General features: G+C 44.5%; 1 protein-coding gene across 1 annotated transcript; it reads left to right on the plus strand.

Annotated features, from left to right (window-relative positions):
- The first annotated feature begins 4,006 nt into the window (after positions 1 to 4,006).
- Positions 4,007 to 17,633, plus strand: UPP1 (uridine phosphorylase 1). The gene is made up of 8 exons (XM_035110661.3): positions 4,007 to 4,639; positions 5,497 to 5,559; positions 7,705 to 7,822; positions 8,051 to 8,209; positions 13,503 to 13,617; positions 13,728 to 13,937; positions 14,806 to 14,952; positions 16,034 to 17,633. The coding sequence occupies exons 2-8, from the start codon at positions 5,513 to 5,515 to the stop codon at positions 16,171 to 16,173; spliced, it is 936 nt and encodes a 311-aa protein (XP_034966552.1). The 5' UTR covers positions 4,007 to 4,639; positions 5,497 to 5,512; the 3' UTR covers positions 16,174 to 17,633.
- The last annotated feature ends 456 nt before the right edge of the window (positions 17,634 to 18,089 follow it).

The raw sequence follows: 18,089 nt of genomic DNA on the forward strand, positions 1-18,089 counted from the left end.
AAGATACAGGAAACTGAACACAGATTTCCAAAAAACAGCAAGGAGAGACAAGAGGGTCTTCTTAAATGAGCAATGCAAAGAAATAGAGGAAAACAATAGAATGGGGAAAACCAGAGATCTGTTCAAGAAAATTGGAGATATGAAAGGAACATTTCGTACAAAGATTACCATAATAAAGAACAAAAGTGGTAAGGACCTAACAGAAGCAGAAGACATCAAGAAGAGGTGGCAAGAATACACAGAGGAATTATACCAGAAAGATATGGAGGTCTCGTACACCCCAGGTAGTGTGGTTGCTGACCTTGAGCCAGACATCTTGGAGAGTGAAGTCAAATGGGCCTTAGAAAGCACTGCTAATAACAAGGCCAGTGGAAGTGATGATATTCCAGCTGAACTATTTAAAATGTTAAAAGATGATGCTGTTAAGGTGCTACACCCAATATGCCAGCAAGTTTGGAAAACTCAGCAATGGCCAGAGGATTGGGGAAGATCAGTCTACATCCCAATTCCAAAGAAGGGCAATGCCAAAGAATGCTCCAACTACCGCACAATTGCGCTCATTTCACACGCTAGCAAGGTTATGCTTAAAATTCTACAAGGCAGGCTTAGGCAGTATGTGGACCGAGAACTCCCAGAAGTGCAAGCTGGATTTCGAAAGGGCAGAGGAACCAGAGACCAAATAGCAAACATGCGGTGGATTATGGAGAAAGCAGGAGAGTTCCAGAAAAACGTCTACTTATGCTTCATTGACTATGCAAAAGCCTTTGACTGTGTCGACCACAGCAAACTATGAGCCAAATTGAAGCAAAACATATTGGTGGAGTGTAAGAATGCATAGATAGCAGACAAATACACGTTCTATAGGTTTATTTCGCTTAGTTGCTTACTCTTGAGTAGAACTGCATGTTCACTCCAGAAATCAGCACCTTTGTAAAATGAGCCAAATAGAAGCAAAACATATTGGTGGAGTGTCAGAATGCACATATAGAAGACAAATAAGCCTTCTATAGGTTTTTTCGCTTAGTTGCTTACTCTTGAGTAGATATGCATGTGAACTCCAGAAATAAGCCTTTGTATAATGAGCTAAATTGAAGCAAAACACATTGTTGGAGTGTCAGAATGCATAGATGGAAGGCAAATAAGTGTTCTAAGGCTTTATTTCGCTTAGTTGCTTACTCTTGAGTAGAACTGCATCTGCACTCCAGAAATGAGCACCTTTGTAAAATGAGCCAAGGTGAAGCAAAACACATTGTTGGAGTGTCAGAATGCATGGATAGAAGGCAAATAAGCCTTCTATGGCTTTATTTCGCTTAGTTGCTTACTGTTGAGTAGAAATGCATCTGCACTCCTGAAATAAGCACCTTTGTAAAATGAGCCAAATTGAAGCAGAACACATTGTTGGAGTGTCAGAATGCATAGACAGAAGGCAAATAAGCGTTCTATGGCTTTATATCGCTTAGTTGCTTACTCTTGAGTAGAACTGCATATTCACTACAGAAATAAGCAACTTTGTAAAATGATCCAAATTGAAGCAGAACACATTGTTGGAGTGTCAGAATGCATAGATAGGAGGCAAATAAGCGTTCTATGTCTTTATTTCGCTTAGTTGCTTACTCTTGAGTAGAATTGCATGTTCACTCTAGAAATAAGCACCTTTGTAAAATGAGCCAAATTGAAGCAGAACACATTGTTGGAGTGTCAGAATGCATAGATAGGAGGCAAATAAGCGTTCTATGGCTTTATTTCTCTTAGTTGCTTACTCTTGAGTAGAAATGCATCTGCACTCCAGAAATGAGCACCTTTGTAAAATGAGCCATATTGAAGCAGCACACATTGTTGGAGTGTCAGAATGCATGGATAGAAGGCAAATAAGCGTCCTATGGGTTTTTTCCGCTTACTTGCTTACTCTTGAGTAGAAATGCATGTGCACTCCTGAAATAAGCACCTTTGTAAAATAAGAGAACTTGAAGTGAAACACATTGTTGGAGTGTCAGAAGGCATAGATACAAGACAAATAAGCGTTCTATAGGTTTTTTCCGCTTAGTTGCTTACTCTTGAGTAGAACTGCATGTGCACTCCAGAAATAAGCACCTTTGTAAAATGAGCCAAATTGAAGCAAAACACATTGTTGGAGTGTCAGAATGCATAGATTGAAGACAAATAAGCGTTCTATGGGTATATTTCGCTTAGTAGCTTACTCTTGAGTAGATATGCATGTGATTCAGACAGAAATAAGCACCTTTGTAAAATGAGCCAAATTGAAGCAAAACACATTGTTCATCATGCGGAAGGGTGGACTAGATGAATCCCAAGCCGGAATTAAGATTGCCGGAAGAAATATCAACAACCTCAGATATGCAGATGACACAACCTTGATGGCAGAAAGTGAGGAGGAATTAAAGAACCTTTTAATGAGGGTGAAAGAGGTGACCGCAAAATATGGTCTGAAGCTCAACATCAAAAAAACCAAGATCATGGCCACAGGTCCCATCACCTCCTGGCAAATAGAAGGGGAAGAAATGGAGGCAGTGAGAGATTTTACTTTCTTGGGCTCCTTGATCACTGCAGATGGTGACAGCAGTCACAAAATTAAAAGACGTCTGCTTCTTGGGAGAAAAGCAATGACAAACCTAGACAGCATCTTAAAAAGCAGAGATATCACCTTGCCTACAAAAGTCCGTATACTTAAAGCTATGGTTTTCCCAGTAGTGATGTATGGAAGTGAGAGCTGGACCATAAGGAAGGCTGATCGCCGAAGAATTGATGCTTTTGAATTATGGTGCTGGAGGAGACTCTTGAGAGTCCCATGGACTGCAAGAAGATCAAACCTATCCCTTCTTAAGGAAATCAGCCCTGAGTGCTCACTGGAAGGACAGATCGTGAAGCTGAGGCTCCAATACTTTGGCCACCTCATAAGAAGAGAAGAATCCTTGGAAAAGACCCTGATGTTGGGAAAGATGGAGGGCACTAGGAGAAGGGGACGACAGAGGACGAGATGGTTGGACAGTGTTCTCGAAGCTATGAACATGAGTTTGACCAAACTGCGGGAGGCAGTGGAAGACAGGAATGCCTGGCGTGCTATGTTCCATGGGGTCACGAAGAGTCGGACACGGCTAAACGACTAAACAACAACATGTTTCTGGAGTGAAAATGCAGTTCTACTCAAGAGAAAGCAAGGAAGTGAAATAAACCAACAGAACGCTTATTTGTCTTGTATCTATGCATTCTGACACACCAACAATGTGTTTCACTTCATTTTGGCTTTATTTTTGTACCCTGGTATCGCCAGGAAGCCGTGGATCAGTGTTTTTTGTGGTGCAGGCTGTGCCCCTGGCTATGATGTGTGATTTGAGGGTGACTTTGGGGTGGCCCAATGCAAAAATCATGAGGATCCATGTTGATCCGTGCTTGAAAGCCAAGTTTTTGGGTCGTGGTATCTCCAGGAAGCCGTGGATCCGTGGTTTTTGTGGTGCAGTCTGTGGCCCTGTCTATGATGTGTGATTTGACGGTGAGTTAGGTGTGGCAAAATGCAATAAGTGTGAGGATCCATGTGGATCTATGCTTTGTAACCACGTTTTTTGCGCCATTGCGGCCCCAACAAACAGTGGATGCGTGATTTTTTTGGTGCTGCCTACAGACTAAGGTGTGTTCTAGAGTATCATGGTGGTTTTATTTTGTTTCAATATAAAAATCATATGAATTCATGAGGATCCGTGCCTTGGATCCATGTTTTTGTGGTGCTGCTGGACAGCAAAGTGTTGGATCCACGTTTTTTTATAGTCCAGTCTGTAGGCGTTGCTTCCAGATGTGATTTGACACTGAATTTATTGGAGTTGTTTTTAAAAAAGTGGAGGATCCATGAGGGTCAGTGTAGATCCGCGTTTTACCTTCTTCCATTCTTAAGTAAACTTCAGGAAAGTCCACGCCCTGAACGATGAGATATTGCTACTTGCATTGAGGCATCCTTTCCCAACATCTTTTGGCTTGCAAGTTTAGAGCAGGTCTCAGAGGGAGGCGGTGCTCCCACATGCCAGATCCTGCCCTCACAGAGTGTTCTAAATATTTTGAAGTGCTGACCATTTTCTTTTGAACTGACCCTCATACTTCAAAAGATAACGTCGTAGTGCTTTTCAGAAAGCTCAACCGTGTGTTGCAGAAGTGGCACGTGATCGCTGCCTCCCCCCCCGGACCTTGGCGCCGGCGGCCAAGGAAGCGCTCCTGCGAAGTAGCCGGGCCGCGAGGCTCGTGGGCGGCGGCAGGAGGATCATTTTCCCGAGCGCTTAGTGAGGAAACCTTGCTTGCTAGCAAATGGCAGGCCGGCTGGCCGTCTCTTTGGGCAGGAAGCGATCCTGCTGCTGCTGGGGACCGGCCGGGGTCTGTGCCCCCCGAGGGATCTCGCTCTGTCTGGCCGAGGCTCCAGAGCTTCACCGGCGGCGAGGCGGGAGGTGACACTCGCGGGCGCCGCCAGGGCGAGAGGAGCCACGGCCCGCCGAGCCCGGCCAGGCACCGCCCGTCGCCTAGCAGCCGGCCGGCCGCCAGGAAGGAAGACGGAAGGAAGGAAGGGGCACGGCGGCCGGGGCGGGGCAGCATCTCTGCGGCGCCTCCGGGAACTGCTCGGCTCCCCGGCTGCTCGTCTCAGGTAGGCACGGCCCGGGGGGGGGGGCTCCGCCTCTCGGGGTATCTTTTCCCGCAGACGGGGGGGGGGGCGGCGAAGGCGAGCGCGAGAGAGCGCGCTTTCGTTCGTCGCCGTCCCGGGCGAAGGGCGCGAGGGCGGGCGAGGAGGCGCTTCCCTGCCGGACCGGTTCGCGCCTGGCCGCCGCCCTCGCCCTCCGCCCGACTCGGCTCAGCGCTGCCGGGGGGCCCGGAGACCGGAGTCCTCCGCCGGGTGGCCGCCTGGGGAAAGGCGAGGCTTCCTGCACCTTTGTCCTCCAGGACAAAGGCGGCGAGAAGGCGGAGCTCGTCCTGCGGCGGCACAAGGGCTGCCCATCGCCGGGCGCACCTGCTGCAGCGAAACCTTTGCCTGCCGTGTTTCTTCACCGGCTTCAGAAAAGCCCGAGCGGCGGGCGGAGGATGGTGCGCCTCGCTCGGGCGTTCAGGGAACCCTGGAAGCGGCGCTTAGACGGGTCTGGTTGTTTTGTTATGGTATCCGCACAAAACCATCCACTTGGCAGTCTGCCCTTTCCCACAGCTCAATTCCACTTCTCCCTTTCAATAAGGGGTGGAAATAAAATATATAAAGTCACATGTTGCCTCATGGTAACCTGGCTGGCTGATCGTGTGTTTTGCATGCACACGAAAGCTCATACCAATGACAAACTTAGTTGGTCTCTAAGGTGCTGCTGGAAGGATTTTTTTTATTTTGATAGTAACCAGTAATAATAATCTATTTCTGTCCAAAAAGAGCTGTAGCTGGCAAACCATCTTGTCCCTTATACAATTTTTCACAATGCTGACCCCATGATGTATATGTCCCATTTCTTAAATTTCCTTCCTCAGGGTCTGACTGAATATCATGGCTTCTGGGGATGCTGTGGAGAAGACCGTAAACACGTCTTCCACGTAAGAAGTGAATCAAGTGCTATTTAATAGGTTTAGGTATAAATTCCCTCAAATTGTGGGAGGGGAGAGTAGGGGGACATTACTTTCAAATTTCCATTATATTGCTATTACAGAAGTGGGGGTGGATAACACAGGATGCGGGACAGGGACATCTGCTTGCCATTGTGCCCTTTCTTCAATTGCTCCTCCTGTTCTTGTACTTATACTTACTTGACTTTTAAGTAACCTTTAAGAACATAATTTATTGCTGCGAAACTTTTGTTTTAAAGAAATCTTGTCTTGATTGCTTTCTAAATAGCAATCGTGCCCATAGAAATGTAATTCTGTAAACAGCAGATCAAGGAATTGGGGAATTTTGCACATGAGGGCTAGAAAGTATTCAGGCCTTTGTTTGAATGGATGAGGAAGAAGCTGTGGGATTGTGCCTGCTAGCCTTACACCTTAGTTGCATATTAACTATGTACACACAGACTCTCATGTTGTGTGTGCATAGAGAGCATGATCAGCGGGCATGATGGGTATAATCCTGCTCCCTCGCCACTGTGCATTCTGAAGGGTAGCTACAAGAAAGGAGATCCCAACTAAACCACTACACAACACACAAGATGCCTCTGGAATGAAAATAAGCAATCTTTACTAATTTTGAGATGCTGAACATGAAAATGAGGTGGGGGGGGGGACTGTTTGGCTCCTGTTTAGGAGATACAAAGATGGTCATGTATAAGCAACCCACTCCATACTGAGTGCATAATTTCATTTGGCAACACTGTGTTTCAAGCTCCTGATTGCGACATATTGTGCTATCTTGCACCAGCCCATCATGTACACCAGGACCAATGGCATGCAGCTGAGTAGTGCAGTTGAGTCATGACATCGTGGCTTTATGATTGCAGTGTGGCGTAATGGTTAGAGTGTTGGACTAGGACCTGAGAAATCTGGGTTCGAATCCCTACTCAGCTGTGAAGCTCCCTCGGTGACCTTGAAGTCAGTCACCATCTCTTAGCCAAACCTAGTTCACAGGGGGGTTAGTGTCCATGAGGGTCATGGGTCTTTGATTGTGGAGAGGCGTGTGGAGGGTGTAAGTCCGTGGGGTGTGGAGTGGGTTTGATCGGGGGGAGGGGGTCGCGGGAGTTAGTTTGGAGGGGGCTAGGGCTGTTGTGGAGGCGGCCTGGTCCGTGGGGGTGGCGTTATCGGTGGTGGCAGGATCTGTGGGGTGGGGGTGGATCGGTGTGATCTCCGGGGCGGGGCTGGGTCCCGGGAGGCGGTGGGAGCGGCGGGGGTGTGATCCGTGGGGTGTGGGGATGTGGAGTGGGGTTGCTGGGGGGAGGGGTTGCAGGAGGTAGTTTGGAGAGGGCTGGGCCTGTTGTGGAGGCGGCCTGGTCCGTGGGGGTGGCGTTATTGGTGGTGGCAGGATCCATGGGGTGGGGGTGGATTGGTGTGATCTCCGGGGCGGGGGTGGGTTCCGGGAGGTGCAATCTGTGGGGTGGGGGTGTGTGGAGTGGGCTTGCTCGGGGGGGGGGGGAAGGGGGTCGCTGTGGAGGGGCTTGGTCGGGAGGGAGGGGGTCGCTGGTATGTGATCTCCTGGGTGGGCGCGGGTCCCTGGGAAGCGGCCTGGTCTAGGGGCGGTTTGCTCTCTGTTGGAGGCGTGGTCTCCAGGGCGTGAGGATTGTGGGAGTATGTTTGTCTGATGTTCGTTGAATGTCCACTGGAGGGCGCAATTTTTTGACCACAAATCCAGGTTTTTACCTGTGTTAGGTGTGTCAGCTGGTCAGTGTAAGTGCATGATTACCTGCTCTCATGTGCCTCTGAGGTTGTGGCCAAATTTCAGGACAATCGGGTGAGTGCTTGTGGGAGAAAAGTGGGGAATAACACACATGCACCTTCACCATTTATATATATATACATGGCGACAGAACAAACTCCAGCACCTCTTTTCCCCTTCTCCAATTTGGCTGGTTCCTTCACAGAGTCCATGGGCAGGCCCAACTCCAGCTCTTGGTAATACAATATGTGAGACAATTCTAAACATTCAAGGCTGTGATCCAGAAGAATCCTAATTGTCCAGACATTATACTTGTTGCCTTGTTTAAAGATGCTCGTTCTGCTGCCATAAATTCATACTAAGTTTCTCCCTTCTTTTGACAGGGAAACCCCCATTTGTGTCCCAAATCAACATCTTGGGAAGATGAAAGATGACATCATGTACCATTTTGCTCTGGGGACTGGCACTCATGACTTCCCTGCCTTGTTTGGAGATGTAAAGGTTTGGAGATGTAAATGGTGCTGTGACAACAAGGTTGGGGGGTTGATCCCCATATAGGACAGCTGCATATTCCTGCATTGTCTAGTGTGGATTGTTAAAAGGTGTCTTTGTAGCATGAACAGGCTTTTTGTATTTCTATTTTTTAAAATGTTTTTTAAAATGCGTTCTTAAATATTTCCATAGTTAGCGTTAATATTCTTACAGTTTCCTCTCTTTGATCTTGCCTAGTTTGTGTGTGTTGGAGGAAGCCCTTGGCGAATGAAAGCTTTTATTACCTACATAGCTGAAGAGTTGGGAATTGGCAGCCCAGGCAAGGACTACCCCAATATCTGTGCAGGAACCGATCGTTACGCGATGTACAAAGCAGGGCCTGTGCTATCCGTCAGTGTAAGTGGGCATGATAAGATATTTGTGGGCATGCAAAACATTGTCTATCAATTAAAACTGAATTTTCTCTTTTAAAAATATCTCTAAAGGATAATTAATGCATTATTAGATTAGATTTGTATATACAGTGGTATCTCGACTTATGAATGCCTCGACTTCCAAAGGTTTCGACTTCCAAAGTCTGCTAACCCGGAAGTATTTTTGCCGCGCGTGCGTTCTGCGCACGCGCAAAGCGCAAAATGGCCGCTTTGACTTCCGAAGTTTTCAACTTCCAAAGACTGCTGCGGAACGGATTGCCTTCATGAGTCGAGGTACCACTGTATACAAACTGCATATGTACAATTGACACAGGACACAAAACTGTGGGCTAATGAGGGCTTTGGGCTTGTGCTCTGTGTTCCTCTGGAGGCTCCAGGACAGGGCAACCTCTCACAGTGGAGAGGTTCCTTCCTTTGGCTTCCAGGCAGAAACTCAAACCATCCAAGGGAGTTTTCTGGCATGCCCAAACTCAGCCCTAAGCAGGGACGCTCCTCCCATGTCAGGAGATGGGTGATCCTTAGCACTGGGCTCAGGAAAGCATTCAGGTGTGCCAGCCGGCTCCCTGCAGAATGCTGTTGCGCCCAAACTCAGTGCTGAATAAGAGAGAGAAATCTCTTCCCTTCCCTTTTAAGCAAAATCAGTCTTAAAGAGGAAGAGGAACAATGTAACTGTGTTACAATGATCACAAGAAATCTTGAATGTAAAACACATATTAGTTACTATCTCATCACATTTTCTTAATGGTAAGAACCTCAAAGAAAAGAATAAAGTTAAAGAATATAGATTTTTCTTTTCATTTGTTGAGATGGAAAAAAGCACATGTTTTGCGGTCAACATTACACACTAAACCAATGTACGTTTTATTGTCCTAAGCTCATCTGATTTTCCTCCTAACATAAAATGTCTTGTCAGTTCATCAAATGAGAAAGCAAAGTACACTAAAGGGTCATTTACCTGTTCTTTATTTTCTTGCCCCCTTCATGGATCAATGCCTTGTCGTGGCGAAGGGGCTTGAATAACTCGGAGAAGCTATGAGCTATGCCATGCAGGGCCACCCAAGATGGACAGGTCATAGTGGAGAGTTTTGACTAAACGTGATCCACCTGGAGAAGGAACTGGCAAGCCACTCCAGTATCCCTGCCAAGAAAACTCCATGGACAAAGACAACAGGCATATAAAAGTTATGACGCTGGAAGATGAGCCCCTCAGGTCGGAAGGCGTCCAACATGCTACTGAGGAAGAGCGGAGGACAAGTACAAGTAGATTCAGAGCTGATGAAGCGGCTGGGCCAAAGCCGAAAGGACGCTCAGTTGCGGATATGCCTGGAAGCGAAAGGAAAGTCCGATGCTGTAAAGAAAAATATTGCATAGGAACCTGGAATGTAAGAACCATGGATGGAGGTAAGCTGGATGTGGTCAAAAATGAGATGACAAGAATAAATATCGACATCCTGGGCATCAGTGAACTAAAATGGAAGGGAATGGGCGAATTCAGTTCGGGTGACTATCATATCTACTACTGTGGGCAAGAATCCTGTAGAAGAAATGGAGTGGCCCTCATAGTCAACAAAAGAGTGGCAAAAGCTGTATTGGGATGCAATCTCAAAAATGACAGAATGATCTCGATACGAATCCAAGGCAGACCTTTTAACATCACAGTAATCCAAGTTTATGCACCAACTACCGGTGCTGAAGAAAGTGAAATTGACCAATTCTATGAAGACCTACAACACCTTCTAGAAATGACACCAAAGAAGGATGTTCTTCTCATTACAGGGGATTGGAATGCTAAAGTAGGGAATCAAGAGATAAAAGGAATAACTGGCAAGTTTGGCCTTGGAGTTCAAAATGAAGCAGGGCAAAGGCTAATAGAGTTCTGTCAAGAGAACAAGCTGGTCATCACAAACACTCTCTTCCAACAACACAAGAGACGACTCTACACATGGATATCACCAAATGGGCAGCATCGAAATCAGATTGATTATATTCTCTGCAGCCAAAGATGGAGAAGCGCTATACAGTCAGCAAAAACAAGACCTGGAGCTGACTGTAACTCAGATCATCAGCTTCTTATAGCAAAATTCCAGCTTAAACTGAAGAAAGTAGGAAAAACCACTGGGCCAGTAAGATATAATCTGAATCAAATCCCTTATGAATACACAGTGGAAGTGAGGAACAGGTTTAAGGATTTAGATTTGGTGGACAGAGTGCCTGAAGAACTATGGATGGAGGCTCGTAACATTATACAGGAGGCAGCAACGAAAACCATCCCAAGGAAAAGGAAATGCAAGAAAGCAAAATGGCTGTCCAACGAGGCCTTACAAATAGCGGAGGAGAGGAGGCAAGCAAAATGCAAGGGAGATAGGGAAAGATACAGGAAACTGAATGCAGATTTCCAAAAAGCAGCAAGGAGAGACAAGAGGGTCTTCTTAAATGATCAATGCAAAGAAATAGAGGAAAACAATAGAATGGGGAAAACCAGAGATCTGTTCAAGAAAATTGGAGATATGAAAGGAACATTTCGTACAAAGATTACCATAATCAAGGACAAAAGTGGTAAGGACCTAACAGAAGCAGAAGACATCAAGAAGAGGTGGCAAGAATACACAGAGGAATTATACCAGAAAGATATGGAGGTCTCGTACACCCCAGGTAGTGTGGTTGCTGACCTTGAGCCAGACATCTTGGAGAGTGAAGTCAAATGGGCCTTAGAAAGCACTGCTAATAACAAGGCCAGTGGAAGTGATGATATTCCAGCTGAACTATTTAAAATTTTAAAAGATGATGCTGTTAAGGTGCTACACCCAATATGCCAGCAAGTTTGGAAAACTCAGCAATGGCCAGAGGACTGGAGAAGATCAGTCTACATCCCAATTCCAAAGAAGGGCAGTGCCAAAGAATGCTCCAACTACCGCACAATTGCGCTCATTTCACACGCTAGCAAGGTTATGCTCAAAATTCTACAAGGCAGGCTTAGGCAGTATGTGGACCGAGAACTCCCAGAAGTGCAAGCTGGATTTCGAAAGGGCAGAGGAACCAGAGACCCAATAGCAAACATGCGCTGGATTATGGAGAAAGCTAGAGAGTTCCAGAAAAACGTCTACTTCTGCTTCATTGACTATGCAAAAGCCTTTGACTGTGTCGACCACAGCAAACTATGGCAAGTTCTTAAAGAAATGGGAGTGCCTGATCACCTCATCTGTCTCCTGAGAAATCTCTATGTGGGACAAGAAGCTACAGTTAGAACTGGATATGGAACAACTGATTGGTTCAAAATTGGGAAAGGAGTACGACAAGGTTGTATATTGTCTCCCTGCTTATTTAACTTATATGCAGAATTCATCATGCGAAAGGCTGGACTAGATGAATCCCAAACCGGAATTAAGATTGCCGGAAGAAATATCAACAACCTCAGATATGCAGATGACACAACCTTGATGGCAGAAAGCGAGGAGGAATTAAAGAACCTTTTAATGAGGGTGAAAGAGGAGAGCGCAAAATATGGTCTGAAGCTCAACATCAAAAAAACCAAGATCATGGCCACTGGTCCCATCACCTCCTGGCAAATAGAAGGGGAAGAAATGGAGGCAGTGAGAGATTTTACTTTCTTGGGCTCCTTGATCACTGCAGATGGTGACAGCAGTCACGAAATTAAAAGACGCCTGCTTCTTGGGAGAAAAGCAATGACAAACCTAGACAGCATCTTAAAAAGCAGAGACATCACCTTGCCTACAAAGGTCCGTATAGTTAAAGCTATGGTTTTCCCAGTAGTGATGTATGGAAGTGAGAGCTGGACCATAAAGAAGGCTGATCGCCGAAGAATTGATGCTTTTGAATTGTGGTGCTGGAGGAGACTCTTGAGAGTCCCATGGACTGCAAGAAGATCAAACCTATCCATTCTTAAGGAAATCAGCCCTGAGTGCTCCCTGGAAGGACAGATCGTGAAGCTGAGGCTCCAATACTTTGGCCACCTAATGAGAAGAGAAGAATCCTTGGAAAAGACCCTGATGTTGGGAAAGATTGAGGGCACTAGGAGAAGGGGACGACAGAGGACAAGATGGTTGGACAGTGTTCTCGAAGCTACGAACATGAGTTTGACCAAACTGCGGGAGGCAGTGCAAGACAGGAGTGCTTGGCGTGCTATGGTCCATGGGGTCACGAAGAGTCGGACACGACTAAACGACTAAACAACATATTTTCTTGCAGAGGTGCTTAGCTGAGCTTGGGGGGGGGGATGGAGAAATCCTGAGTCACCTTTCATGTTTTCATGTCATACTTCTGATTGTTTTTATTCACATGTAAAATGCTATTGTGAAAACCTGTTGCCAAATGAGAAAATTTGGGGAAATAATTCTAAAATTATAGAGGACATGCTAACAATATATTAAAATGAAAAATGAGTCTATTTGTTGACATTTTCATGGAATTACCCAGGAATCCATGAAAATATTCCCAAATTAATTTACAGGTGGCATGATATACCCATTAAATACAAATTATAGAACAAAGAATGATGGAGAGGCTATAACACTATAGGAACCTTTTACCATTTGTGATGGCATTGCTCTACTACAGTCAATCAATTTTGGCAAAAGGTAGTTGAGGAAATTGGCAAAGCTGAAAGCTTCCATAACTATACAGTATTGCTATTTCTGTTTGATAATCAATATGCTGATATACCTTACAAGGTTCTGATAAACTCTGTTAGTGATGGCTTACCAACTGATTGCTAAACACTGGGGAAATGGCCTACTTCTAGATGGTGCACTAACCTTTGGCATATGGTCCTGGCTGAGAAATTAACAGGTAGATTAAAAGCTCTGAAAGGTTTAAATAAAATTGCCTTTGATGATGCATGATGTTGCTTTCTTGCTGATGTGAATAAATGTAGCCACACTATAGCTCCTCTACTTTTTGGAGAGACTCTTTTAGTTAATATACTTGACTTCACATTGTACACTCTTGAACCGCGAGTCTCTTTATCGTACATATTTGCTACGGTACTATGGTTATCTGCAGACCGTATTTTGAAAATCTCTGAATAAAAAATGGCTTTAGTGCAATATTTTCTTTCAGGATAAATGCTTTGCTGGCTTCCTACTTCAATACTTCAATATAATAGAAGGATGTAACCATCAAAATACTTATTTTCTTCCTTTCCCACATCCCCACAATAACCTAGAACACAAGCGTGTCATAAGCAGAATGATTTATTCACTTGAATTGTCTCCCACCCCACTTTTTTTTCATTTCAGCATGGAATGGGGATTCCTTCCATTGCTATCATGCTGCACGAACTCTTCAAGCTGCTGTGTCATTCCAAGTGTTCCAATGTAACCATTTTTCGTATCGGCACATCTGGGGGATTAGGTATTCCTCATGCCCTTACTACTTTAAAGCAAAAATTGAAATGAAATCACAGTTTTTGGTTTGTGAGCTCTAGATATACAGTAATTATGAAACATGTATTTGGAATGCAGGTTTGGTGCCAGGATCTGTGGTGATCACCAAGCAATCTGTAGACGCCACCTTTAAACCTCAGTTTGAACAGTTTGTTCTGGGAAAGCCCATATATCGTAGCACAAACTTAGACGAGGAGCTGGCTCGAGACTTGATGGAGTGTGCCAAGGAACTGGATCAATTCAACACAGTCATTGGGAACACCATGTGCACTCTGGATTTCTATGAAGGTAAGGCTGAAAGAGTGCAACCAGATTCATGAGCAACAAAGCAAAGGAAACAGAAGAGATGCAAAACATTTAAAACGTTTGCTAAACATGTGCATTTAAAAACAAAACAGGGAATTATATTTGCCAAGGGTGTTGCTGGCTACCCTCGAGCAATGACACTCCAAAGCATCTTGTCTTTTAAGACTTTTATTGTGAATATTATTTACAGTGCAAGAGCTTCATGAAAACATGTCTACTCAGTATCATCAGACTTTCGCAATGGTGCTTTTCGGCTCCTCCCCCAGCAGAGTAGTTTGGGGACCCCAAATCTCCGCCCCCTGCGTTTGCGGGCCGCTGATCGCCTCAGTTCCAGGGTGAATTTCAAAGGACGCCCCTCTGATGTTTCCCCGCTAGAAACCTCTGCTGGCACCTCCTCCCTTGCTGGTATCACCCCCTTACAATATTGAAACAATAAAATCAGAATATTTGGATAATTAAACCAATTAAACCCCACAAGTCTGACCTAGTTTACACAAGCAGCATCTTGATAGGTTAAAGGAACAGCTTCACCTTACATTTTAGACTACATGTGAGGGGATCATTCTCATAGTTGAAAAATAACACATATAACTGATGGTGTGGCCTAATTCTCAGAACTATGTTCTGATCTGCACATTGGTCCAAGTAGAGTGGGGGGAAATAGGGTGGTTTGGTCCTAAATGCAGAGTGAGCTGAAATCTTCCCCAGCCATACAGTGGCTCTGGTTCCATCCATTGGCCAAAGTTTGAGCGGTGAGCCGGGTATAGCTGATCAGGCAATTCAAATCCACGGGGTATTATGGTAGAGATTTCATTGCATGTATTAAAATCTGCATTTCATACATTTGTAGGCCAAGCTCGTCTTGATGGCGCAATCTGCTCATACACTGAGGAAGAGAAGGCACAATATTTAACGGCAGCTTACAAGGCCGGAGTCAGGAATATTGAGATGGAATCTTCTGTTTTTGCAGCCATGTGCAATATTATTGGTATAAAAGGTAAGCAGCACATGTATTCAGTCTTACATAATTCACTAGCTTCAACAGTCAATAGTTTATCATGTAATTCATAGTCACAGAAAAGTTTTAATATTGCTCATACATGCTGAGTATCCTAATGCTTAAGTATAATTTTTAATCAATAATTCCTGGTGGCATCCATAATAGCTTATCTAAGGCTGGAGACAGACAATACTTAGAAAAGTTAAGTCTGAAAATCCTGGGCTCAGTTTTTCTTTCAAAGCTCTCAGCCTCTTGCCCTACATTCTGAATCCAGAATAACAACATATTTCATAACTATCGCTGTGTCCTTGTTAGACCTTCTCTTATTTTGACCAAAACATGCATCACAGTTCATGTCTGATGTTTGTCTGATGTTTCCTATTGATTTGATACCACTTGCAATTTTATACTGCTTCCTTCTCTTGCCTGATTTATGATTTGGCCCTTTTCTGGTCCTAAGCAGCTCTTCTGGGATGCTTAATAGCCTCCCGTTACCCCTAATTTGATCTCAGTCGAAGTTCAACATACGTCCGCAGTGCAGACTTTCCACTAATAAGCCATGACATGATTAAGAATGCTTTTAGGTTTGAGGGTGAAGAACCTTTAACCAGATCCAAACTTCAGAACAACAGAAAGAAAGCTTTAAATATAAGAACAAACCTGGGCCATAATATCACATAATATCTATGGGGGAAAGTGAGGTAGCAGCAAATACACCACAGCAAAGATCTGATGAGTTATGTCCTGCTGACCACGGCACCCCGAGAAATAAACAGTGACCCTGTGTGCACAGAGGAACTTCCTTGCTCTTCTGTTTTTTGAAGGTGGAGGTGAAACAGCCTATGGGCTAGTTAACAAATGCCCAACTCCTGCTTACCATTTTGTTTCCATTGTGAATTGGCTTTATCTGTCACTGAAACCTTTTCCCTATGTTTGACTGTTTCTTTGTTTGCTGGGTTAATTCATCAGTTTCTGTTCATCTTATCCTGGGTAAAGTGTCCTTTCCCCCACACGGTTCCTAGTGTTATTTTCAAGTAACCTTTGTGTATTTGTCTTGGGTTTTGTTTTATAAACGCAGGTGCTGTGGTCTGTGTAACACTCCTGAACCGACTGGAGGGCGACCAAATCTCCACCCCCCACGATGTGCTGGATGAATACCAGAAGAGGCCTCAGAAATTGGTGGGGCACTGGATTAAGAAACGTCTTGGGAAAAAGTGACATTGCCATCTTGAGTTAGCTTTATACTTTAAATAAATACAAAACTCAATATTTATTCATTTTTGAATTCATGATAAATAACCTTGTAACTCAGGGGTGACAAGCTTTTTGGGGGCTGAGAGCACATTTACCCATGCTCAGGCTTCTGGGGATCACATTTCAAGTAGGCATGGTTGATGTGTAAAAGTGGGCATGTGATTTATTTATTTTTTAATGGGCAATGTTAGAAAGCTCGGAAGAGCCATAAAAAACCTTTTAGAATCACAGCAAGGGAGCCAATGAGAACAGTAAGGGGGAAATAAATCAATTAATTTATTGTTTATAAATGGAAAAATAGCTTGGTTTTAGAGAGTTCTAACCCCAGCAGATGTTTCTTACTGGTGCATGAGGGTAAGCTCTACCATAAAAATGGATGTGCAGGCAAGGGCCAATTAGTGTGTGTTCAATTTTTACCCAACTGCACACATGTACATCTTGGTGACCTGGAAGTGGCCAAAAAAAAGGGGTCAGAACGGGCTTATACACGCTCCGCCGTCATGTGTGATGAGCCAGAATGCAACCCCCACACAAATCAGGGGTTGCCTGTATAAACTGAGGCCTCTGGAGGTAAAAAAAAAGAGGAGAATTTTCTTTCTGTTTGGTTTGATTTTATTGTTTACATTAATAATGCAAAACATAACCAGTCTTCGCCAACCTCCAGCCTGTGGATTATACAATATAGCAGGAATACACCCAGAGCTTCACAAACTACGTTTGCTGGAAATGCAGTTGATCCCCCTTGCAATATAAGGAGTACCCATGTTTATTGTGTTTTTAGAATGTTCTTCTGAGTGACGCATTGAGCATCAAACCAGCCATGGTTAAGTTGTTTAACTAAATACCCTAGTTGGGTTTAGAGTTGACCATGAAAGGTCTAATTCCAGGACTAATTTATCAAAGATTTTTATGGGATCAGGATGAGTCAAGAGTGGGTTGGGAGAAGTGGAGAACATTCAACACTATTTGTTACGATGCCCTTTATATATATCCCCTAGACAAAAATTCCTTGATTACATCCTTTGCTCTCTTTCCAACTGACCTCCCCTTGAGCAAATAATGTATTTATTACAGCACTGGTTACAAAATTTGACTTGCCTGCAAGTAAATTGAGAGCTAGGCACCAAGACAAGTATCGTAAGGGGGAGTGTGAGACGTGGAGTGCTTAACTTACACAAGAGTGATTTTTACATTTTTGTATGTTTGCTTTGCTGTTGCTGTTCACTTTTAAATCCATTATTTTATTCTACGCATTGTGACCAATTGTGATGGCTTATAGCTTTTAGTAATAAAGATTCATTCATTCATTCATTCATTCATTCATTCATTCATTGTGTTTTTAATTTTTTATAGGCTTGTTGTTTAATTTAATTTTAATTTGTTGTTTAATTTAATTTTCTATTAAATAAAGAGTCTGGAATGTATTGTTGATGTCTCTGGCCCTCTTTTTGTCTCTTGCTCTGATTTTTCCTGGGACCCAGGTGGCGCTGTGGGTTAAACCAGAGTCTAGGGCTTGCTGATCAGAAGGTCGGCGGTTCGAATCCCTGCAACGGGGTGAGCTCCTGTTGCTCGGTCCCAGCTCCTGCCCACCTAGCAGTTCGAAAGCACATCAAAGTGCAAGTAGATAAATAGGGACTGCTCCGGCGGGAAGGTAAACGGCGTTTCCATGCGCTGCTCTGGTTCGCCAGAAGCGGCTTTGTCATGCTGGCCACATGACCTGGAAGCTGTCTGCGGACAAACGCCGGCTCCCTCGGCCTATAGAGCGAGATGAGCGCCGCAACCCCAGAGTCGGACACGACTGGACCTGATAGTCAGGGGCCCTGATTTTTCCTGCCTCTTTTTTGTGATGGTTTTGTTCTATGAGTGATTTTGCATTTTAA

This window comes from Zootoca vivipara, chromosome 12, assembly GCF_965207765.1.
Source record: "Zootoca vivipara chromosome 12, rZooViv2.hap1.1, whole genome shotgun sequence".
NCBI classification, from domain to species: domain Eukaryota; kingdom Metazoa; phylum Chordata; class Lepidosauria; order Squamata; family Lacertidae; genus Zootoca; species Zootoca vivipara.